The sequence below is a fragment of the Coturnix japonica genome, chromosome 3, assembly GCF_054131305.1.
Source record: "Coturnix japonica strain WE chromosome 3, WE-NBRP24, whole genome shotgun sequence".
NCBI lineage: Eukaryota > Metazoa > Chordata > Aves > Galliformes > Phasianidae > Coturnix > Coturnix japonica.
The window spans coordinates 94585766-94611282 of record NC_140665.1 but is presented as its reverse complement, the minus strand read 5'-3'; the positions used below and the strand labels follow the sequence as shown (position 1 = coordinate 94611282).

General features: G+C 39.7%; 1 protein-coding gene across 8 annotated transcripts; it reads right to left on the bottom strand.

Annotated features, from left to right (window-relative positions):
- Nucleotides 1–9761: 9761 nt before the first annotated feature.
- GEN1 (GEN1 structure-specific endonuclease) lies at nucleotides 9762–25491 on the bottom strand. Of its 8 annotated transcripts, none has more exons than XM_085542218.1 (15): nucleotides 25389–25447; nucleotides 25132–25176; nucleotides 24082–24279; nucleotides 22218–22404; nucleotides 20997–21173; nucleotides 20296–20406; nucleotides 18838–18911; nucleotides 18286–18377; nucleotides 17366–17516; nucleotides 17216–17252; nucleotides 17038–17118; nucleotides 15299–15429; nucleotides 12970–13031; nucleotides 12308–12451; nucleotides 9762–12163 (listed from the first exon to the last, which is right to left on the bottom strand). In XM_085542218.1, exons 3-15 carry the CDS (start codon nucleotides 24240–24242, stop codon nucleotides 10881–10883), a joined length of 2691 nt encoding a protein of 896 aa, XP_085398344.1. In that variant the 5' UTR covers nucleotides 24243–24279; nucleotides 25132–25176; nucleotides 25389–25447; the 3' UTR covers nucleotides 9762–10880. The 8 variants fall into 8 exon arrangements, 6 of the variants coding, with proteins under 6 accessions (XP_085398344.1, XP_085398343.1, XP_085398342.1 ...); XM_085542217.1 differs by having other exon boundaries at nucleotides 25132–25183; nucleotides 25389–25422; XM_085542216.1 differs by having other exon boundaries at nucleotides 25351–25401.
- Nucleotides 25492–25517: the final 26 nt, after the last annotated feature.

Sequence of the window (25517 nt, the reverse complement as noted above, 5' to 3'; positions counted from 1 at the left end):
GGTGGCTAGGATGAGAGAAAACACAGCTACTCATTTGTAGTAAGACTAGAAACTGGTGCGTTGTAGAGCTCTTAAAAATCCTTCCTCAGGCATTTAAACTCTTCAGTGCTCTCAACTCCAAAATACCACACCAACAGTCTGCTGATGATGGGCAAGTATTGTGGATGTCATGCTAAGTATCATAGATTTCACCAGGGCTTTGGATGGTGGCAGGCACCTCTCTGCAGTTGCCCTGGCAGGAGCAGGACCTATCTACTTGCTTTACATCCTCACATCTATTTGATCCTCCAAATAGTGGCAGTCTCTGTTGACCGAAAAGTGACATCAGCTCCGCAATTCATTTAAAACATCTGATCTCCAAGCAACTGGCTTCCTAGATGAAAAGGCCTACGTGTGGAATTTACACCTATCCACCTTTTAAGTGGGGAGTTTATTACCTAGTGGCTTTCAGCTGATTTTTCAGGAATGTCTTTTTAATAACCCTGTTAACAGAAGTTGAAAGGAGATTAGCCTATGTGGTTGGTCTTTAATGTCTACTGGCTACTTCAGCCAGAAGGAAAGGGCACAGCTGAGGGGGGAGGGAGCCCTAATGAGGCTCATTTTGCTCAGAAAATAAATAGTTTCAGATATTATCAGAAAGTCATATATAGGGAGAACTCCATTATCTCTTATTGCAGATTCATTGTATCAGCTTTCACATGTTTTTAGAACAAAATGACTACTGAAATTGAGTTGTTATATTTCAAAGCTTTTCATGGGCAGAGGAATACCTGCTGTAAACATTTTAAGATCCCAAGCAATGCCCTGTTTTCTACCCAAAAGCACAAGATCAAGTTTCATAAAGTACAAACTTTTCATGTAATCTCTTTGTAAACACCCTGATGGTTCATTTTGTCATGTCTGACAGTGGTTTCACTGGGGCAGCACAGAAGGGTCCCAGATAAAGTTCAAGGTTGGGACTCTGGATTTCTTGCATTTGCACTGATACTTTGTGCCCTGTGCTCCAGATGGTTCATTTTGCAGTGTGACAGATTTTCTAAACCTCACTAGTTCCTATGAGAAATTCCATTGGCCAGGAAATTTTCCCTGAATGTGTTTAAACACCATTTGGATGTGGTGCTCAGGGACATGATTTAGCAGAGGGTTGGTAGAGTTAGGGTAGTTTGGTTAGGTTGCGGTTGGACTTCTTCATGATCTTTAGGGTCTTTTCCAACCTGAGCAATTCCATGATTCTATGATTCTAAATCTGAATGACTATCTCAGTCGTGCTTATTTCAAGTTGAGCAGCAGAGCTGAAGCTGAGTGTTTGTAAAGGAGACTATTTTTCAGTCGCTCTGATTACATTTCATCTCAAGCTGTTCCTTTCCATCCAGTGAACCTCATCAGGACCTGCTCATTTCTCCCTCCCTCGTGTCTGAGCACTGATGTGCAGAATTGCTGTTTGCTGCTAATAGAAACCATATTTCATCTTGGTGCTAAATGAAGTTATGCTATGAGCAGAGCCTGAAGCTCAGTTTAATAATTATAAAATGGATCAATAGTCTGGGGTAAGAGACAACCAACAAGTGTTAGATTATAAATATTATTTAGCACTTACATATTTCCCCTGTTCTGAAGTAGAGTGCTGTGTGCATGTTGCAGGCTTCCTTCCCCAAGCTCTTGCTTAACCCATTGGTGGGGACCATTGATTTTAAATTGCAGGTTGCTGAATATCAACTTTAATCACATTCAGTTCCACAAAAAGCAAGAAGTCACTAATGAACGGGAATTGTACTAAGTACTTCTCTCTCTCTCTCTCTCTCTCTCTCTCTCTCTCTCTCTCTCTATTTTTGTTCCAAATGCTTTTGTGAATTTGCCTCACAAACTAAACTCAGTGTTATAATGGTGCCACAAAAATATTTGAGCAAAGTTGCTGCTGTTTTCAATGGCAAAACTTTGCACACGTGGCAGGTTTCCAGATGATATCAAACTGGGAGAGAGTGATTAATATATGGGAGGGCAGAGGTGTCACTTAGAGGGATCTGGACAGAGAAAATTGTCTGAGAAGATACTCAGGAGGTACAGGGACAGCAAAAGCAAAGAGTCATGAAATCATTATGGTTGGGAAAACTTCTGAGATTATCTAGTTCAACCACCAACCCATCCACACCATGCCCCCCCACTAACCATGGCCTTCAGTGCCACATCTCCATGGCTTGAATATCTCAAGGGATAGTGACCACTCCACCTCCATGGGCAGCCTGTGCCAATGCCTCACCACTCTTACAGAGTCTTGTAAGAGCTGGGAGAACTCCATGTAGCACGGGATCAGGATGACAAGCCAGGAAGCTTCACTGCTTCCCCTGCACAGAAGACCAGGGGAAGCAGATGTGCTCACAGGCTGAATCTGGTCTAACAAAGGGACCATGTTGGAGCACATGCTGTGTGGGAAGAGGCCTGGAGAAGTGGGTCTGTCCACCCTGGGATTGAGAAGGTTGTAGGTAAACCTGGTGGCTGCAGCCACCTGATGGGAGAGGGAAGAGAAAAACATCCAGGCTCTCTGCAGAGGCTCTCAGTGGGAAAAATGACAATGAGGAGGTCAAGTGGTGAGTTTTACAGGCTTTCAATCTCTCGGTGATTTCTTACAGGCTTCTCACTATTCTTCTGGTCATACAGGACCCCCGTACATTTCCTTTCTGATTGCATTTTTAGACAGTTGGACTGATTTGAGACAGCTGGGTGAGAAGTGTATGAGCACTCAGGACTGTATTCTCAAACACTATAGACCTTGTTCCCTTTCTTTGCCTTATAATCAGATTTTACGTTCTATCTCATCTAAATGTTTTTAATCCTAGGTTCCTCTCTATGACTAGATATTCTATCTATTTTTTTGTTTATTCCCTCCCTTCCTCCTTCCTTCTTTTCTCCTTTCCTATCTTTCTCCTTCCTCCTTTCCTCTTTTCTCCCTCCCTTCCTCCTTTCCTTTCTTCCTTCTGTTTTCCTTAAGATTTGGTCTAGTTGTATACTTAACTTTCAGGCTCTTTTTCATTGTCCTTCTATCTTTTTTGGTAGAATAAGATGCCTTTTTAAAATCCCCTGCCCATACAAATCATACACCTTTCTTTACCTGCTCAGCTATATGGATAAACCTAATGTTAGAATCAGAAAACACTTCATTATCCACTTGGATATCTAACCTATCCAAAGCATATGTTATAGAATAAATAAATATCTATAGTAGTTATTAAGGTTATAAATGCAAGAAGCCATTACTTGAGGCCAACTTTTACTTTAGCAAACTCTCATTATTTTATTTTTTAAAACACAAGAGAGAGCAAACAACCCTAAATTCTGACTAGGAAAATTTATCTATGGGCCAGTAAGTTAAGCTCATACTTACCTATTAGTTGAAAAAGCAAGGAGATAACTGATCACACTCAGCTTCCTTCACTCTGACACCCCATTTCACTGCACACTGCTGGCTGCCCCATCTCTCTGATGAGACGCAGATTTCTGGTGTGTGCCCTAAGTTCCTGAATAGGCAATGGCAATTTAAGTGTGCATGTATGGGTAAGCAGGTAGCTCTTGCACCAGCAGAGATGCACATAGTGAGAGCAGATGATTGTCTTGACTAAGAGTCTTCTATTTTGGGGGCAAACAAAGGAGAACAGTAAATCACTGCAGACTACAGAACCCCAGAGCCCCCATCCCCTGCTTGTGACTGTGCCAGGGGATGGATCCCTCTCTGATGAGATCTCCTCCATGGTGCCTACCATGGGGGTTGACTTCAAGCTGCTGTCACTTTCCTATTGAAAAACACTGCATAAAATGGGGACATGATCAGAAAGCAACTAAGTCTAAATTGTCCAGGCAATATCACTTTAAAGCATTTGAGCCCCCCCACAACCACACACCCACACACTCCAGGGAAGTAGTCTTCTAAAGTAAATAGCAGCAAATGGGTTGTATTCAAAAGAAGAAAAAAAAAAGGGGGGGGGAGAGAAAAAAGGGAATTGTAATTTCCCCTGACATTGACCTGACCTGTCAGGCTTGGATGCACGCTCATCAGTCTCTTGCTCTGATCTGATAGCTGACATTGTGTGATGTGCTGAAAGCAAAGTAACACAGATGGGTAGCGCTCTCTTTTGAAGAGCAAAATGCATTGGTAACTGAATTTTCAAGTGCATTTAACATGAAGTTAACTCTTAGATTGTAGGAGCACCTTCTAGAGGAAGGGGAACAAAAAGACTCCGCAGATCTACTGGGGACTCACTATTATTATGCATCTAATTTAAGCTCACATTTAGACAGTCTCTGCTTCTTTTGATATACTTCATACACTAGCTCATCAGCACTTACTACACAGCTTTAAAAAGACTGAGCATTCCTTGGGGCAGACAGAACCTCCCAAACACAGAATGCAGTGTGAAGCCAGCTCCAAGCATCCCTAAGCTCCATCATTCTTTCTTCCTCCAAGAATCCCCATGTGCCCTATGAGGACAGGCTGAGAGACTGGCTCTTCAGCCTAGAGAAGAGAAGGCTGTAAGGGACCTGACAGCAGCCTTTCAGTATCTAAAGGGGAACTACAAGGAAGAAGGGCACAGACTTTATTTAGCAGGGTTTGTGGCGATAGAAGGAAAACTCAGCTTGGAGAAATCTGTATTATTTGGACAGGAATAAATTTCATGCCAGAACTTTTTAGTTAGTGCCTCCCTTAGGAATCAGGTCTGAGATGAGAAGAAAATGAATTCTTAGCATGTGGATCTGGAATTCACCATTACAGTGCAGCAGAGGAAACAACTGATTATATTCAATTTTACAGTCATGGAGAATACAATGATCTTGTTTCAAATGTTCAGATGAGTTCCTGCTGAATCCTATGAGACCCTTCTTACTTCAGGTTAAGACAGTAGACACTACTATGAACATCCTTTGTATTTCCTAGGCTCTGTGCTTGATTTTGCTCACGTACATTCATGATGTCAGTAAATATCTGATTTTATTTCCAGGCTTCCTCTTCCAGTTGAAGATTGCTTTCATGCCCAGATGGTTATATTCCCTGGTCCAACAACCAAGCAAAAAACAAAATGATATTTAAGAGACAACTCCATGGCTGTCTTTTCTCAAGTGTGCTAGGTGATAAAAGTCTCAGTGTCCTACACTGATATGTGCCCTTTTAAGAGTAATTTCATGCACACAGAAGCAGCCAACCTTCCTGTCTTGGTGAACATTATATCAGAATCTGTATTTATTCAAAATATTTTCAATGAGGACTCGCTCTAGCTTGAAAGAAAATCTAATAATATTAATTCAAACATACTATTTTTCTTGCATGGTATTAAAGTCACTCAAGTTCAGCAACAGAATTGCAATTTCGGGTGACTTTTGGCTAATTTTTGGCTATTTTTTTTTTTTCTAGTGTATTTCTTCCCAGTGACTGTCAGAGCTGTGGGAGCCCCTGGATGCTCCACCTGGCAAACGTGGGTGTAGGTGTCTGCCAGGGGCACAGCACTGGAGTGAGAAGATCAAAGCCCTATAAATGTGTCAAACTTTCAAATGCAAATCACCTGCCATAACTCTGCTGAGAACAAATCCTTCATTATCACCATTCTGTGAAAGGCTTAAATTAGCCTGAATTGGCTGGCAAGAACAAGAAAAAGAAAGCCATTTATCTTCCTGTGAGCTTTATTACCTTCGGATTTATTTGGCTAATGATCCAATAGCCCCCTGATCAGAATATCTGCATAATAAATTCTTCAAATGATCCAAAAATACAATATTTGATCACACGACGTCGCTATTAAAGTTAAACTGAGATCTGCGGCAATGGGTTATTACAGTGTCAAAAAGAATCTTCACAATGTGTTATTCTTATTAACTGACAAACTATGAGCTGTTGAGATTTACACACCAAGAATTATCACCTGGCTTCTTTGCTATGGCTTTGGACTAAATTAAGGGGATTTTGTTAATGTGCATTTCCTAAGCTGTATGTCCTCTGGATACCATACCATATCCATCCTTATTTTAGATTGCTATAATTTTGGAAACATAACTAATTTCTCAGTGAAGAAATCCCATTCATTTCCTTCCTACTTTTTAAAACAGAATCATAGTGACCTACAGTGACCAACTTGAGTCACGCTCTAAATGATCAGCTGTTAAACATAATATACAAAAAATGTCTTTTCTCCAAGAGCAAGTAACAAGGTTTTAGATGTGTTCATACAAAAAAACTCTGCAAGCTGATACAGATACCAACACACGTCACACCAGGAGGACATGGCTGCTCTGAAGTTTTTCCCTGTTCACTGTCACTTACTCTACCACAAAGTCTTGTGCTTGCAGTAAATAGGGCCAGGCAGGTGGAGGATATTTATGACTGTTGAGAGTCATTTATCCTGGATCTCTGTTTAATGACCTCCCAGCACAAAACATGGGATTTTTTTTTGACCTTAGTGCAGAACAAGCAAAGGGTGATTTTCATTTGTTAAGCTCCTATATGGGAATCAATCAGCTATTATAGGGTGCTTTAAAGCCTACCTTTCACATCACTAACATCAGAAATGGCAACATGGAAGGTACTGGTAACATCATCATAGGTCGTACTGAGACATCAGTCCTACGACTACAAGAAAAGAGAATGTCTGCCATATTTCTAGCTGGAATATCTTATTTGGTAGAGGCCATACTACAAAAGCTATCACCATGTTAGTCTAGATGAAGCCTTATAAAGCCCATTTACAGTAGGCAAGTATGTGGCTGTAACTCCTAGAGCCCTTTGCTCCATTAAATTCCAGGCTTTGAAAAATGGGAAAACGGGGTTCTTTTCCACCCAGCAAATTTAGTGCAGTATGAAAGAGTCAAAGGGAATATTTACAAGATTTAATAGTGGGCTGAGCTACAGACAAAAGCTAAAGCTTTCTAGGATCTGGTTATTATGTTGCCCTGGAAGAAGCCTGAATTGGGTCAGATATGAGGCCACAAATTCCATCTGTTTTGCAGCAGATAAAACTTGGGACATCTTATCTGTTGTTTGCCATATAAATACTGCCCAGGCAGCATTACCATGCTGGGATGGAGGAAGAAGATAGAATGTAAGGATCTGGCTCGCTGGTCAGGCCCAGAGAGTGGTGGTGAATGGAGTACAATTCAGCTGTCAGTAGATCATTAATTGTATTCATCAGAGGTCAATACTGGGGCCTGTCCTGTTTATTAGTGATCTGGATGAGGGCATTGAGTACACCCTCAGCAAGTTTGCAGATGACACCAAGCAGGGAGGAAGTGCTGATCTGCCTGTGGGTAGGAAAGGCTCCACAGAGGGATCTGGATCAGCTGAATTGATGGACTGAGGCCAGCTCCACAAGGTTCAACAAGACCAAGCTCCTGCACTTTGGTCACAACCTCATGCATCGCTACATGCATTCATCAGGAATGTTTGTGGTAGGAAAACCAGTTTGGCTGAGCAAATAGCATTTTAAAATAAAACAAATGCTCACATACAGCTACTTCAACACAAATTTACTTTGCATTATCATCATCCGTAAAGCTAGCTTGTTGTATTTCTGTCAGGCATCCAATTTACTTCACATATCCACCAGTACGTGAGTGTAATCAGCAGTTTTCTTTGAGCAAAATTTCCTAAGGATACCTGTTTTTCCAGCTATGCTCGGTGATCCAAGGTCACCCCATGCCCTACAAGGAAAATTCTTTCAGGAGATAAAGCTTTGCTTTATAGAACTTGTAAAAGTTCTTTAATTTAAGACTAATAAATACAATTCAGTTCAGTACAGGCAGCAGCCACAGTGATGGATAGGAGGAAGAGAACTGGGCAAGAGTGGTTCTGTCACCCGTCAGCGTTTTGTTTTTCTTCAAACAGTTGTTTTCTTTCCTGAAGGGAAAAGCGCTAAATCTAGCGCTGAGTTCAGGTTTCGCCAGCAGCACTTGGGTTTGCAACAACTCCCAATAATATTCTAACTGCAGTTTCCCTTTTATCTACTGATACAACACGGCAGAGCTTGACACCTTTTTAGACATGAAAAGACTTTATCTTGTCTCAAGTAGCAGCTGCCATTAGTCTCTTGCACCGCAGCATCTTCCCAGTCACTTTGTTAACATAATAGCATACAGCCAAGCCCACGCTAATCACTAAAATTCAGCTTAGATGCCTCATTCTCAAATCAGAAAACATTCCTGTCAACTATTTATACACGCACACACATAAATACCATTTAACAATTCTGTTGTTAATTTAAACACAACGATTATGAACCAAATCCTTGTTAGCAGCATCTGTGAACATACCTGTGTACGTCACTAATATCTCCCAATGGAAAAAGAAATAATAAAAAAAAGTAATTGCAGCTCAATAGTGGGATACACAGGAAATATGGATTTTATATATTTATATATTATATATTATAAATTATATAATATACATTATAATATAATATATATTATATAATATATATTATGATAATAATATAAATATTTTATATATTTATATAACATATTATTATATATATATATATTATATCACATAATATATAATATATATATATATATATAGTGGAAAATGATCCCCCCAAAATCCATATATATATATATCCACATATATATGTATATGTATATATGTGTGTGTGTATATATATATGTATGTATGTATATATATATGTATGTATTTACATCTACATATATATTCCTCATATGACTTTCTGGTTGATTTCCCCATGGAACTGCAATAGAATCACAATCACGTGAAGAACGCTAAACACTTCCCCTTGTTAATGTATGCTATATAAATTTGCTGTGTTCAAACAGATGAACAACATTGCTTGTTAAGAGGAAATAATGCTATTTATACTGCTAAGACAGAACCTAAGTTCCTGGTCTATATTACTCCAGGTATCACTACAATGGCAGCCACGTTAGGAGTGATACAGCAGTGAGCCAGGGGAATGCTTACATGGAAATAACTTCTAGAGAAGTATTTGAAGAATGATGTATCTCACCTGCTCCACCTTGAGAGTAGATACCATTTTATTGCTTTGTATGAAACATCCTGATACAGATTTGTTTTGGCTGACCAGGATGGGTAAATGAAAATACATTTGGGGGCATCTGGCTGATGCATTATATTCACTTACACTTGAAACCAGTTCAGTATAATCTTTCAGCAATATTTTCTGTAGATGTTATCTGTTACACCCATTCAATATATTTAAGCACTTTCTTCACAAATGTGAGTCTGCAAAGCTTAAGCTTTGACACTAAGAAGAGCTCCAAAGTAGAGAAACTGGCTCTAATCCTTGCCTTGAGTAAGTTACAGTAAGGTGAGAACTCCAAATGCATTTAAACTGCGATCTCCACTCTGCAGAGAATCACAAATCTGATGATAACCCCAAGGATAAACGTTCCTATGTTGATTTGCTGCAATGAGCAGAGACAGTGTGAGAGGCAGAATCCTATGCAGTTATTTTCAAATCTATTGCTGCTCCTCACTTTTTCTGAACTGCAGTTCTTACAATCTCATGAATGTATCTCATTTCTGACTTTCACAGTCCATAAAACATGACTTTGTTGTTAATTACAGCACAGTATATTTGGAAAATCCTTCAGTAAGTCGGTCTTTCCAGGAATCTGAAAAGCAACCAAAAAAAATGAACAAAACGTCCCCAAAAAACACAGCTTACCATCCAGCGTTAAACACAAATCTAAACCCACAAAGTATAGGTGAAAACGTACAATCCTTCCAATAAAAGAGTACATATATACAAAGGGAATGGTTGTACAGTGCTGATATTTTTATTCATGAAAATTCAAGCTACTGATTACAACCTTTGGCATTCAAAAATCAGCAGCAAGAAAGAAAAAAAGAGTCAAACATAAACAAGCGTTCCTCTGCACACACATACACAAAATGCATCCACCACTGACTGCAGCATCTGGAATCTTCCCCTTTCTGTTTGGTGGGTGATTGCTTCTCTGATTCTCCACAGTGTTTCTGTTCTTTCAGCTATATGCTCACGCCATCTGGGTGGTGAGCCTCCAGAAAGAAACCATCTTCAAAACTGAAAACACCTCCAATAGTTTTGGAATTCTTGCTCATCTATGCAACTCATTTCTCATTTAGAAAGTTTACTACAAATCAGCTTTCTCTACCTGCCAGTCGGCAAGCTAAGAAGTTACCATTTTCACTCATTGCAGATTGCATTTACTATTTCTTCTTTAAACACAATCAGAGTTTAGCTTCCTAACTTCTGATGTTTCTGCCTTTGTAAGAAATAACTGACCTTTTAATGAATGCCCTAACATAAACCTGTGTTTAAAACAGCCATTGAATTTTCTTTAATAGCACAAGTGACAGCTACAAAACCAGAATATCCTTATATGGCTTATTCCACGTGGAAGGTACAAATATCCAAAGAGGCTTATTACAGGGCACAGCATGTTATAAATTAAGCTATGCTCAAATGTACATCCGCTGCATGTCTCTATTGGACCCGTTAGGGATAATCAACACATCCAGCATCCCATACTTACTGCTTTTAAGTAAGTCTATTTGTATAAGCAGAAGGACTAATAGCTTTAACAAGCTGGCAGGTAAAAAAAAAGACTTCATAATTCAAAAGTACCAACCGTGCTCCCTTGTATACCATAGTCTGCTGTTTACATATTCAGAACATAATTAAGTCCAGAATAACTGGCATTCACCTATAATGCCTTAGTATTTGTCAACATATTAGTTGCAAACTTTAGCATCAGTGTAATGTATTTCGCCACCCTTCTTATTCATCATGTTTGCACTTCAATCAACATAGCACAGAAGAAACATTGAAAAAGAGTTCTATAAGAAGTGAAGTTTCAGACTTAATTGTTACCATAATTATTTTATGGGCAACCTAATTGCTTTTGAGTCTTCTTTTTATTCTTTCAGCCAGGGGAAGAGGACTGTCTTCCCACCCAGAAATCAGAACATCACCGTCAACTTGTTGTGCAGGACTGGAACCCGTGCCCTGAAACAGCTTTCCTGAATGTTGGGAACAGTCAACTTCAACTACAGAGGAATCTTTTGGAGATAATTCCAATGATGAATTCCCACCAACTTGCTTAAAAGTGGTGATTTTCTCCCTCCCTTTAATTACAAGTGCCGAGTCACTGCTTGTACTTCTGCTACTAGCAGCGTCATACCTTTTCTTTGTAAAAGTTTTTTTAAACTGGCCAGGGTTCAGTTGTCTTTTCTTCTGCTTACAAATTGGATTTTTATTCACGTTCCCATCATCACTGTCTTCGCTAGAAGAGCATTTGCTCTGACACACACTCTTAAAAGAAGTTTTCCAAGCAGTTTGAGTACAAGTTTTTGTAATGTTACGGACAGGAACAACATTTGCTGGCTTTTGAGGCACTTCACATACAGTATGCAACAGCTCTGTTGTTTGCCCACTGGGGACTAGAGATGCTGAACAACTTATATTACGGACTTTCTGCATCGTTTCACACAGGGTGTCACCTTCTTGAGAAACAGGTGCACTGGATTCACTTGCACAGGTTTCTGGTAGCACATTTTTAGTGTCTCGCACTAGTTTATTTAACTGACATGAGGAAGTGAGACAATCTTTATCACGTTTCAATGCTGCTTCTGTGTGTTTAAAATGTCTGAAAGGCTCCTGTTGCATTACATCTTTTGGCAGCATAGGCTTTGGTGGAACAGAAGTCTTCTTAAGTATACGCTCACTTAAAGACAACTCTTGAAGTTGTTCCATATGGCCACCTGAAAGCAAATCATCTGCACTATCAGAATGATCTTGACCTGACTGCTCAGCACCAGAACATTCTGAGCTATTTTTCACTGTTTCACAATGTAGTGGATACGAGTGTTCTATGCACACAGTCAAGTCAGATACTGGATCACAGGTATTATTACATCCATGGGTTGGTGAAGTGCTAAAGAAGTTTCCTTTCCTTTCAACACTGCTCAGTTGTAGATCAGCTGTTACAGAGGATGACACTTTTGATTCCATGCTTCTCTGGCATATCTGATATTCAGGTGGAGTTTTTCCATCAGATGTTTGGTCTGGCACAGGAACAGTTACATGCGCAGACTTTAAATTCATTTGAGACAGAAGACTGGTAACATCACCATAAGCATCTGACAACTCTTTTTCTTCTGGTCTGTTTTTCTTGTCTAAAAATAATAATAATAATAATAAAAAATAAAGCACATAAACATTGTTCTTCCACTGCTGAGCAATACTTACCAATACTTACTTTTGTTTCTTATATTCTGGCAGGGCCTGTAAGTTAATAAGATAAAAACTTTTGGACTTACTTTTCTGTTTCTTTGCCAGAGCTTCTGACTTTTCCATTTGGTAAAGAGCCACAATATCTGGATAAGCAGCCTGAAACAAAGACTGTTCTTCTATTGTAACTACATACAACTCCACAGGCTCATCTTCTGCATCAACATAGTGCTCTATCAAAATTAATGAATTGATATTAGAAATATATATATGCAAATATATCAGAGGATGGAATAAAAGAAAAAGATCTGAGTATAATGAATATATGTAAAGAGACAAATAGCACAATGTTTGAGGCTTAGCTATGGCACAGCCATTTGCTTTCTGACAAGATCCCACAGTATATAGACACACTGAGGACTGAAGCCTGTCATCCTGAAACAAGACAACACATGACATGAAACAGTGTCAGATCTTATTGACTACAAAACGTAGGAAACCAAGCTTCTTGCTTTATAGGTAAGTGGTAAAAATGTGGCATGGGGGGGTATTATTTGTGTTTTTTGTCTTACTTTGCTCTTGGTTTCAGGGTATCTGAAATGTGACATTTTCTTTCTCAGTACTGTTTTTCCAATCTTATTCACACACCTTTTATTCATAATGCCATCAAAATATTTTCCTCCTTAAAGAATGCTTTTGTCTTTTTCTATGAATTAGACTGTTCAATAATAAGCAATGAAACCAATCCAACCTGGTTTTTGCCACTCAATTTCAAAACAGGGAATTCCATTTTTGACACGTGTCTTGACTATACTGCAAGAAAAGAAAGTAACATATTAAACATGAAATGAAGAATCTAAGGGAGAACCTTTAAGAACCTAAACATATTTCAGTATTTTAATTTATGATGATTAAGAGCAGAAGAAATACAAACTCTGTAGCAGTGAATTTAGCACAGAGTAGAGTAACTAAAAATCAAAAAGCTGTTTTGTAACATACGACCCTAATGCAAACTTCCACAAACATCAGTTTGGTATCTTCAACTACGCCATGGAGAAGACTGTTGCCATAAAAAGTAATTTTCTGAATGAACAGACAGTACCATTCACATCTGGCTGTCATGGAGACCAACTGTTCTTGTTCATTTCACATTCTAAGTTCCCACATGTAAAGGGGTTGGTGCTGATTCATTACTGTTTTTAAAACAACAGTGAAAAGAAAACTAGATAAAGATTTGTCTTTTAAACTATTAAAACACTAAACAGAAACATAAATGGAACATATAAATTCTTCCAAAGTAAAACACCAGTAACTTGTGTAATCGGATCAATAAAAAGCAGCCTCCAAACAACATAATTCAGTCACTCTTTTGTAAGATAATCATAGAATGGCCTGGGTTGAAAAGGACCACAATGACCACCTAGTTTTAACCCCCTGCCATATGCCAGGTTACCAACCACTAGACCAGGCTGCCCAAAGCCACATCCAGCCTGGCCTTGAATGCCTCCAGGGATGGAGTTTAAAACCATTCCCCCTTGTCCTATCACAATCCACCCTCCTAAACAGGCATCCCTCCTCCTGTGTAAATGCTCCCTTCAAGTACTGAAGACCACAAAGAGATCTCTTATTATAACAAGCCCAGTTATAATAATAATAATGAATATAATATAATAATGCTGAACAAAACAGCTTGTCTATGATATCATACTGACATCAGCTGCTTTTTGTTCCCTAAAATTAATTCTAAAAAAACAAGAACGGCACCAAGAAGTGGAATGACTAGTAAACCTTAAAATGAAGAATGTGGAGTGGATCCCATTAAAAAAAAAACAAAAAACAAAACCTCTTAGGAAGTTAAATAACAATTTCTTTCATTCTGTGAAGTTAAGCTTAGTAATCTTTTGTCAAAAGACACTGTAGATTCTTAAAAGTTTACACAGGCTTATTAACATACCAGATCACTAAATAACTGAGCAGAGAAGTAACCCCTTAAAGGTAAATCACGTAGGCTGGAATCACTGGGCTGAGGTGAATGGGATGAAGTTCAACAGGGCCAAGTGCTGAGTCTTGCACTTTGACCACAACAAACCCCATGCAGTGCTACAGGTTTGGGGTTGAGTGACTGGATGATTGTGAAGAGGAAAGGGACCTGTCATGGGGGCGTTGGTCAATGCTGGGCTGAATGTGTACCAACAGAGTACCCAGGTGGCCAAGAAGGCCAACGGTATCCTGGCCTGTATAAGAAATAGTGTGGCCAGCAGGAGCAGAGAGGTAATCATCCCCCTGTACTCAGCTCTGGTGGGGCCGCATCTTGGGTACTGTGTTGCATTTTGGGAACCTCACTACAAGAAAGACATTGAGGCCCTGGAATGTGTCCAGAAAAGGGCAACAAAACTGGTGAGGGGTCTGGAGAACAAGTCTTATGAGGAGAGGCTCAGGGAGCAGGGATTTTTTAGCCTGGAGAAGAGGCGGCTCATTGCCCTTTACAACTTCCTGAAGGGAGGTTGTGATGAGGAGGGATTTGGCCTCTTCTCCCAAGCAACAAACAGAACCTGAGGAAATGGCCACAAACTGTACCAGAAGAGGTTTAGATTGGACATAAGAAGGAACTTTTTTTTCCTCAGAGAGTAGTCAGGCAGTGGAATGACTGCCCAAGGAGGTGGTTGAGTCACCATCCCCGGGAGTGTTATAGATGTGTCTGGATGAGGAGCTCTGAGATACAGTTTAGTGGTTTGCTGTAGCTACTGTAATAGGGAGGACAGTTGGACTAGAAGATCTTGTAGGTCCTTTCCAACCTTGTGATTCTATGATTCTCATGTGCACAGACCCAAGGAAATATAACGGAAGTAAGCACAGGAAAAAGCAGGCTCTGTTGGAACATAAGAGAACTGCTGTATGTATAACTGTGCAGCAGCAACATATATGTTAACATGTTCATCTAAATTTTTAGCTCTACTCAAAAGGAGCAAATAGCTTGAATCAGAGATGAAAGAAAATAATTAGTTTTGTTAAAAAATAAAAAATAAAAAATTCCTCCAGCAGAAGTAAAATATTAGGGTGAAGAACTCCAATTATGTTACCGTATTGCCTGCAGTTGCTTTGAATCAATATATCCAGATTTTCTCTGGATCATATCATAACGCGTCAAGAGCACTAACAATTTCTTACAAGCATAATGCTTTTCCCATTCCATCTTCTCAGAAGCAAATATCTGTTGATATAAAACAAACAACAAAAAAATATGCTTTAAAACTTTCCTACTCAGCTAGGTATCAAACTTCAACAGCTGTAAAGTAGGAAGACAAAACTAAAAGCTTCAAACATCTAGAACATTCTTTAAGTTAGAGTAATGCCAAACTATATCTCACTACCAAGTTACCTCTTTAAATGAACAGATCCACCTGCTGTCAGTAACAAGTTAAAGAACACAGATGTAAAAGAAAAGCCACATTCCAGCTGGCAATGCAGAGCTGTCATAATGAAATGTGTGACAAGCTAGGCTACAAGTCAGAGTCAAAATGGAAGTCGATGGGGTGGCAACACATGAATTCCCCACTGAAGAAAAAGTTCAGATGGAGCCCTCAGTGGGTGAAATGATATGATCTTTTAGGATGGGAAAGGGATGACACTTCTAGATTTTCTGCAACCCAGACAAAGCGTCAACTCTGACTCCTCCATCATGATGCTGACTAAGTTGAAGGCTCCAACTTCCAGAGCCAGACCCAGAAGACAACTTTTTTCTTGTAACACAATAAAGCAAGCCTCCACACCTGTTTAAAGACCATGAAGCACTTTGCCAGTCTTGGCTGGACTGTCCAGATTTGGCACCCTCTGACCGCCATCTGTTCAGGCCAATGAAAAACAGACTGCATGGGTAAAGTCTTCCTAGCAATGATGCTGTTATAGCAGCTGTGAAACTGTGGGCCACCTCTGATAGTACAGGTTTTTACAAACAGAACATGCTCTCACTCATTGGTGGTGAAAATACATAGCTAATAGTGGTGATTATGTTGAAAAAAAAATGTGCCTTGTAGCAGAGAATCTGCTCTATCACACCACAGTATTGAGCTGTTTGTAGCTGTTGTAGTTTGCATGGAAACAAGCATTGGCATTACTTTTGGAACAAACTCTGTATGCCACTTTTGAGTTTTGAGCACTTGGAATTAAAGTGCCTCTTTACCTGAAAGGTGATAGTATTGAGCTAAATATGGGCCTCAATATGCACAATTCAGAATAAATGTCTCTGCTTGTTATGTACATAAGCTGGCTGCCTCAGTAATACCAAGAAATTATTTTCAAGAAAAAACAAAAAAAAACCAAAAAAAAAACCAAAAAAAAAACCCTCAAAGTCTGCAATCATAACTTGAGTTATCATATACAAAGTGCTGGTATGAAGACTAGGCAAACAAGTAAAAGCAAGAGTCACTCCTGTCAAATCCTTTATGAAGGATGGGAGAAAGATAACATTCCTGAAGCATTATGCCTCAAACACTCCATATTTTATACACTAGAGATGATCCAATGCTCAGCAGTCCACTCTAGTAATGCTAGACAGTGAAAAATGCAACAACGCTAAGTGACCTTTTTTTCCAAATGATTTTACTTGAGCTTTTTTAAATGCCTATTTACATCAACTAATTTTTCAGAGCTGACAATTTTTGACTTACAAAAAAATGAGATGAATTAAAAAGTTGTAGCAAGGTACTTTAATTATATTTCCCATAGAATTACCAATGAAAATCAAAATCACAGTTGACTTCCTTAAGGCAAAAACAAGAAAATCCTCAAAGATGGATATTTTCAGTATTTTCACACGTACCTGAAATGACAATAAATTTGGCCTTCTGCATTCCACTGTCTTGTTCAGTTTATTCTTGTTTACAAGAAATTCTTGGATAACCTTGGAAAAAAAGGAAAGAGAGAGTTGAAGAAAGAGCAAAAAACGTGAAATTTCAATTAATTGATTTGGAAAATAAGTCTTGAACTAGGCTTCTTACCTCAGAGAATGGAAAGCCTTCACAACTGTTAGCTTTTCTGAAGGTAAAACAAATGTGTTAGGAAGTGAATAACAAATGGGAAAAACGCACAGCTTAAATGCTCATTCTGCGCATGAAAGGGAAAGCAGTTCTTTTTTAAAACATTCCTACTTTCTGATATTGTCCTCCACTGCACTTGCTTGTTTCACTTGCTCTAACTGATGCCATTCACAAGGGCAGCAGTATTTGGAGTCATTGGGTTTGCAGTATCTGGTGCTTCCACAGAATTTACATCCACTGTGCTCATGTTCCTTGTGTGATCCTATAGAAGGTGTACAAATCATGACGAGAAGCGAGGTTTTAGAAAACTACAAAAACAATACTAGCAATAAAAATATAAAGGTCAGAATGCACATGAATCTGGCATGAATAGCAGCTGTAAGCAGATCTGAGTATATCAGCTATATACTTACCATAAAAATTGACAGAATATTTTAAATTATTTTCTTAATACTTTCCCTAACCATTTCAGACCTTGTGCTAAGGAATTTACAGTAAATGAAGTTACAGAAGTAGCATGGGCCATCTTTACAAAATAAGAAAGGGATATATAAAACCAGCTGTTTTCCCCTTCTGATTACTATCCAGAGCAATGGCTTTGAATGAGTTCACCAACCAAAAGCACTACAAAAATGGGGTTAGGACTAATTTACTCTCAAGAAAAAGCTACAGCAAAATCCAGCAACAGTCCTTACACAAGACCAGTTTTGTGGAGAAAAGAAAGTTGCTTGCCACTACAGTAGATTGTCTTTACTGACACTGTTAAAAAGGTAAATATCTGGGATCACGCAATGCACTGTATTAACATTCTGCTATCAACTGGTCTCACATTTGAAGAACGTCACTTGCACCCTTGGAAAGCCTTTGTATGATACACAGTGCAGAAAATGTGAAGTCAGAAGCTGAATGACAAGAAAAGCTATTTCTAATGCTAGTCACAAAAATTCAACCAGCCAATAACCCCAACATCCAGAATCAAGAGCAAACAAATGATTAAGCTAAAAATAAAATTCCATGCTTTCAACACTGACCTGGATGATGGCACTCAGAACAGTGCACTACTTTTTTAACAACCAAAGATGGATTACTATCATGCCCAGATTGTTCTTTCCACTGCTCAAACCTATAGGGGTGATATTTAAAGGATTAAGAAATACTTTATACGTTCATATTTAAAACACACAAGTATTGTCTAAGTTAGGAAACTACATTATTTGTTTTTTAAGAATAGCCTTCTTGGATGACCACTACTGACATGCACATTAAGATAACAAACACAGAAAGCATTTAGTACTTCATGTCCTAATTCACAAACTGGTAAAAATAAAAATCATCAGTCCTTGTGACTTCAATTCAATGCAACAACGTATTCTAGAGCTGGGTGTCAGCTGATATTTAAAACAATTAAGAAGCTCACATGGCACACCATGTAATTTATTCAGGCAAACAACAATGCAGCCATCTGACTCTCAAAACAATTTAAAAAGTATTACTGGCATTGTCTCAGAGCTGAAGCCCAAACCAGAAAGTGTGTGAACTAAAAATCAAAGTACTTGAGTACACAGGGTAAATTTTCACTTTACCTCTGAAGTAAATTTTGACCTCTCAAAGACTCAATTAATTTCAAAGCTTGTTCTTTTCCAACTCCTGGAATGCCCTATAGAGACAGAAATATGAAACATTAAGAAATGTCATATGCAGTACACACATCTTTACTGCATTTCTAACATTATGGACAAGACAACAAAAGAACAATCCAAGGCGTTGAGCTATACTGAGAAAATTTATTTTTTACAAAGTTACGAAGCTAGAAATAGCAAAAGATTGGAGCTACACTATCAGTGTGCCACACAAGATGCATAAAATAGCCTTACCCTCAAAAGCAGCCCAGATAAAGCCATGTTTTCCTGTTTACTGCTGTCTTTTTTCCTGCACTTTTTACCCCTGTTCTTACTCCTTTTCTCTCCTATCTGAAACTGGACACTACATTCTTGCCAACTAAATGCCAGCCAGCCAGCTGAAACTCTTCATCATAGTTTTGGAAAGACAAAGACTCTTTATCTGAAATCAAAATGGTAGAAATATGTTTTTCAAGAGTTGCTTAAGGACAGAAATCCAGGACTTCACTGTAACTCTTAAATGCACTCGGGAACAACAGACATTTGATCAAAAACAACCAGAACATTTAAATGTACATGCTGTTTTTCAGTTCTTTGTTCAACTCTTATGCTCACTATTTTACCAAGAATCAGTGCAGTTGAATAAGTACACCATATTGAGTGTCCCTTCCTACAGCACTGCCACAAATGAATCAATAGCTCATTTTCACTCAGATGTAATGACTGAATAGAATATACGTAACTTCATGACATAAATCTATTTTCAAAACCAATTAGAAATTACCATTGGACTACTGCCTGACACTTGAGCAGACTATCACATACTCAGCTACTGCAAGGAAAGAAGCATCTTTGTATGTAGTGAATAAAGCAAGTGCAGTTATAGAGTGGTATTCCCACTTAACTGTTCTGCAAATCTCCACACCTAATGCACTCCTGTAGTTCAGCTTTCCTTAGAAGTTCATATCATTATTTGCTTTGCTGGGCTGCAGCAACTCAAGACTGGCTTGGTATTACATAATTGTGCCATTGTAGGACTATGCAATAACTCAGCATACCAGAAGCTGCTAAGGACATTGCAAAAACTACTGATAAGCCACTATCTTCTGCCTCTCCCTGCCTCATTAGTGTTCATTTTGTGATAATGAAGTGTTTACAGATTCATGTAACAGAAGCCAAGTCTCTCAATTAAATAAAGAATTAGAGTGATGCACTCTGCCTGTTGCTGCAAAGGACAGACTTATTAAAACTGAAACACCATGATATAAGAGTTAACTTAGTTGCTCCCATTCAGTGGTTGTGTAGTGCCTGTGGTTACAGTATGATGGACTGTCCCACTGGGAACCCTCTTACTTCATGTATTGTACATAGTTCTGTTAGCATGTACAAGCCTTTCCTGACATGCTGTAAGTAGTTACTTACCTTTGGAAGATAATCACAACCCAGAAGAACAGCTAGTCCAATCAGAGACTCTCTATCGCAACCAAGCTTCTCCTTAATAGAGGACATTGTGTAGCAGTCAAGATGTGGCTCCTGAAGAAGAAATTTATCATTTCTTTCATTTCCGTGACACCAGGAAGAAAATGCCATGTCTGTAGTTCTATTCTACAACAAGTCTGCTCTATAAAATACAGAAGGGTCTGATGGAAAAATCCTATACAGCAGCAATTAAAATTTATAACTTTGTGGTATATATACACCACAAGAATAACAGAAGTTCTAGAATTTCAAGTTGTAAGCATGGATACCAACTACTTAAAAACTACCCTTCAGATAAAGATAAGGAATACCAACCCAATCTCATTTTTCCTTCACTTCCTTAGTAGGTTTACCAGGCAAAACGCACGAAACCTTTTATCCATTTTATATAAAGTGTCAACTAAGAATATTTGGAGATATAATTTTTACTGTCAATCAGTCATTTTCAGTTGTTTTGCTGTCAAACGCACTACACGGATAAAAATGTTCCTCTCAAAGGATAGTTAAAATCAACACAAACTAGTAGATAAGCATGATATCCAAGCAATTGTTTCAAGGGCCTCCTTTCAGTTTCCACTTACATTTTTGGGGAAGACTCTAAAGAGGCAGCTAGATCCCCTTTTGACCCTACTGATGTACATTACCTTAGAACTCATGGCAAAGTTCCTATAAACTGTCTGAGCTCCGTATAAGAAAACATCTCCATCGTTGGTAATGCACCCATCGACATGGCCTTTTGCATTCAGGTAAGCACACATTGCTTCTGCTTCCCCAGTTGCTTGAACCCACGGAACACCTAAACATTCCAGCAGCTGGAGGCACTAAATGAAAGAACCCAAAAGGAAATATACATTGAATGTTAAATTATATCCAGTTATCTGCATTATTTTCTCAGTTTATATGTCTGTGCTGAAATAGAATATATAGAAGATTATATTAATGCAACAATTGTTTTACAAAAGTATCTTACTGTAATAGTCAAAAGAAACATTCCACTAAGACCATTTATTACAGATTAATACATAATAAGTTAATCACAAAGCATGATGAAAGCAACATTTTATTTCACAAAACTCCATATACAAGAATGGCAAAATACCTGCAATAATGAATTAAAAAAGAAAATTACTGAGCATGAATTCTTTGCAGCCAAAGCTTCTCAACTGAGAAGGGTATAGAAACTTACAGTCTAACACGGCAGACTTCCAACAATACATCCAATGAAAATGACATCCAATGACAATACATCTCTCTATAATTTCCTGAAGGGAGGTTGTAGTGAGCTGGGGGTTGGCCTCTTCTCTTGTGTAATCAGTGACAGAACTAGAGTGATTGGTTTTAAGCTGCACCAGGGGAGATTCAGGCTGGACATTAGGAAGTATTACTTCTAGGAAAGGGTAGTCAGGCATTGGAATGCACTGCCCAGGGAGGTGGTGGAGTCACCGACCATGGGAGTGCTCAAGAAACGTTTGGATGTGGTGTTGAGGAATATGATTTAGCCGGGAAGTATTGGTAATGGCTGGACTAGATGATCTTCTAGGTCTTTTCCAACCTTGATAATTCTGTGATTCTGATACAAGGAAGCCGCATTTCTGTAATAAGCACTCAGTTATGCATGTGGCTCACTACAGTATAAAACATAGCGAACACATCAAACAAGAAAACCGATCTGATACTGCCACAATACTGCGACCATTAACTGATGTTGTAAAACACAATTGCAAGAGATGTGTTCCCTCTAACTCCAAATACTGTTGAAATTTGTTCTGCAGAAAACTAATTCTTTTCAGTTCTAATTTTCAAGCTGTTAAAGGTTTCTATTGCATAAAAAAAATAATATCGTGACACACACCTCAGTTACTCACCTCTTTTAAAATGGATTTAAAAAAAGATCTCCCTGTTCTTGCAGCCCCATGTTTGGTGGAAGCTCCATATCGTAGCTCATTTCTCTTACTCATGGTGTCTGCCTTCAGCTTGGGTGCCTCACCTTCCATGACAAACACCAGTTTAATCCCCATTGATGTGAAAAAAGAGTACCGAAAAAATAGATTTCTGCAATAAAGTAAGGAGTTTCAGAATTAAGGAAAACATCTAAAGAAATCAGGTTTCATTATATCCCTCGGCCTACTCCAGGAACAGTCACAGAACGATACAACAGCTTAGACTGGAAGAGACCTTAAAGATCTAGTTCTAACCCCTTGCTGTGGGCAGGGTTTCCAACCCCTAGATCAGGCTGCCCAGGATCCCAACAAACCTGGCCTTAAATGACATCATAGACAGAGCATCCAGAATATCTCTAGGCAACCTATTCCAGCACCTCACTACCCTCTGAGTAAAAAACTTCTATCTAACATCCAACCTAAATCTCTCCTCTTTTAGTTTAAAAAGCCATTCCCCCTTATCAGATCATCACGACCAAGTCAGTTTCCCCTATTCCATCCCTACATGTAAGCATCCTTCGAGTACTGGAAAACCACAATGAAATCCTCCCAAGAGCCTTTTCTTCTCCAAGCTGAACAAGCCCAGTTCCCTCAATAGTTATTCACAGAAGAGGTACTCCAGCCCTTTGATCATCTTCGTGACCCTCTTCTGCACCCTCTCCAACAGTTCCATATCTCTCCTGTACTGGGGGGCTCGAGACCTGGCCACATTACTCCAGATGGGGCCTCATAAGGGTAGAACAGAGGGAGACAATCACCTCCTGCTGGCCACCCCTCTGTTAATGGAGCCCAAGACACTGTCGGTCTTCTGTGCTGCATGAGCAGACAACTGGCTCATGTTCAGCTTTTCATCCATTCCGTCCTTCCCTGCATGGCTGCTCTCACACAGAATCACAGGATGACCCGGGTTGGAAGGGACCTCAAGGATCATGCAGTTCCAACCCCCCTGCCTGGCAGGGCCACCAAACATACACCTTTACTAGATCAGGTTGCCCAGGGCCCCTTCCAACCTGGTCTTGAACACCTCCAAGGACGGGGCATCCACAACCTCCCTGGGCAGCCTGTTCCAGGGTCTAACCACTCTCCTAGTGAAGAACTTCCCCCTCGCATCCAACCTAAATCTTCCCTCTTTTAACTTGAAACCATTTCCCCATGTCCTGCTAATGAGTTCTACCCAGTCTGTACTCTTATCTGGGAGTGCCTTGACCCAAGTGCAACACTTGGCCTTGTTACTCCTCATTAGATTCTTGTGTTTGATCCCCAAGCTAACAAACTTTTATCTGTATTCTTGTCTTTACCTGAGGTTGTTTCACTACCAACTTGTAACAGCATTACAAGAATTCCAAGCAAATACTCCTAAAAATACTCCTTATCTTTATGTTCTAAGAACACAAGAAAATTTAAAAGGCCACATAAAATGCATTATCTAAAGTCTGCTTCCAAAAACATCTGCATTGCTTGTTTCGTACCATTAAGTCTATCAATGCTGGTCTATCTGATGTAAATAATACTGTTGTTACACAGATTCATAGACACCATTATTAAGCCAACTTACTTTATTTAAAAACATTTACTTCAAGGCAGGATCTAATTAGAATTCTAATGTATAAGCAAAATCAGGCTAAAGCCTGCATTACTCTGGTACATTCTGGTACCAGCCCCCAAACAGCAGTCATAGACAGCTTACATTTCTCTAGCACCTCCCAACACAGCCTCAGGAATTCAGGAATACATGGCAATCATACAGTTCCAGAACTTTCAGTTACAATTATCTATATGGATACCATACCTCAGATGTGGCTTGGTAACTACTCCGATCATCTTTTTAACTGTCTGTGCTTCACAAACCCACAGGCTTAAATCAACAGCAAGTGTCTTTCCTTTGAGACTACTCAAGCTTACAGGCTGCCTCACAGGCTCCAGGATTTGCCACAGATTAGTCACTCCCATTGTTCTGCCTTCTCTGTTGTCAGCAGGAAGGTTTTAGCTGTAAAGATGAAGGAAAATAAAATATTCTCAAAAAAAGAAACATGACATACTATGAATGTTAAGACCAGAAAACAAATACCCAAGAAAGCACATCCCTCTTTTGAAACGGACTCTGAGACCTGCTTAAGACACACGAGGATATGCCACCTTGTGGCTTCTGGTGAACAGGGCCATGTTAAATTCAAGAAGCTTCCTCATCCAATGCACAACAGCACAGTCTCTTTGCAAGGTGTTGTACTGTTTTAAAGCAAGACAGCCATTCAGTAACATATCACAGCCATCAGATCCTTGGATGCACAAGGGGAAACTAACAAAGGCACACAGACTTCCAGAGACGTGCAGGGATTCAATGGAACAACAGAATCACAGAATGACCCGGCTTGGAAGGGACCTCAAGGATCATGCAGTTCCAACCCCCCTGCCTGGCAGGGCCACCAAACATACACATTTACTAGATCAGGTTGCCCAGGGCCCCGTCCAACCTGGTCTTGAACACCTCCAAGGACGGGGCATCCACAACCTCCCTGCGCAGCCTGTTCCAGGGTCTAACCGCTCTCCTAGTGAAGAACTTCCCCCTAACATCCAACCTAAATCTTCCCTCTTTTAACTTGAAACCATTTCCCCATGTCCTGCTATTGTCAGCCCTTTCCAAGAGTTTACTCCCCTCCTGGGAGTAAGTTCCCTTCAGGTATTGAAAGGCTGCAATGAGGTCACCCCGCAACCTTCTCTTCTCCAGGCTGAACAAACCCAACTCCCTCAGCCTGTCCTCATAGGGGAGGTGCTCCAGCCCCCTGATCATCTTCAGAAAAAAACCAAAAAAAACAACAAAAAGGAACATCTTCAGTCTTACAGAGATGGAGACTTCTGAGGAGGGAGGCCGAGACTGGTTTCCTTTCTACATACTCACGAATCAGCGTGGAATATCATCAGATCAGGCAGGAAACAGAAACACAAAACAGCCCTCCTTTCAATTTAAACACTTGAAACTCCCGCCTCCATCCGACCGCAGCCCCAGATAAGCACAGGGGCCGCTCCCCACGTCCTGCCCGAACCTTGTGACTGTCCTTACCGGAGCCCAGCCGCCATCCCCACAGCGTAGATACTCACATCGCAGTCACTCATCCCTCAGCTCCCCAACCCCAGCGCTCAGCCCAGCCGCCGCTCCGCCCTCCCGAAAATGGCGGCACACGGAAACGGCCCCTCAGGAGGCGGCGGGCAGTGCGCATGCTCCGCTCT

Bases quoted from the DNA above. Each gene is read 5' to 3' on its own strand.
- GEN1 (XM_085542219.1), bottom strand. From the start codon at position 24,242: ATGGGAGTGACTAATCTGTGGCAAATCCTGGAGCCTGTGAGGCAGCCT. The intron at 17,517-18,285 runs GTCAGTGTTGAA...CACCTTCTATAG, and splicing joins TTCTGAGTGCCATCATCCAG to GATCACACAAGGAACATGAG. The intron at 15,430-17,037 runs GTACGTGTGAAA...TTATATCAACAG, and splicing joins CAAATTTATTGTCATTTCAG to ATATTTGCTTCTGAGAAGAT.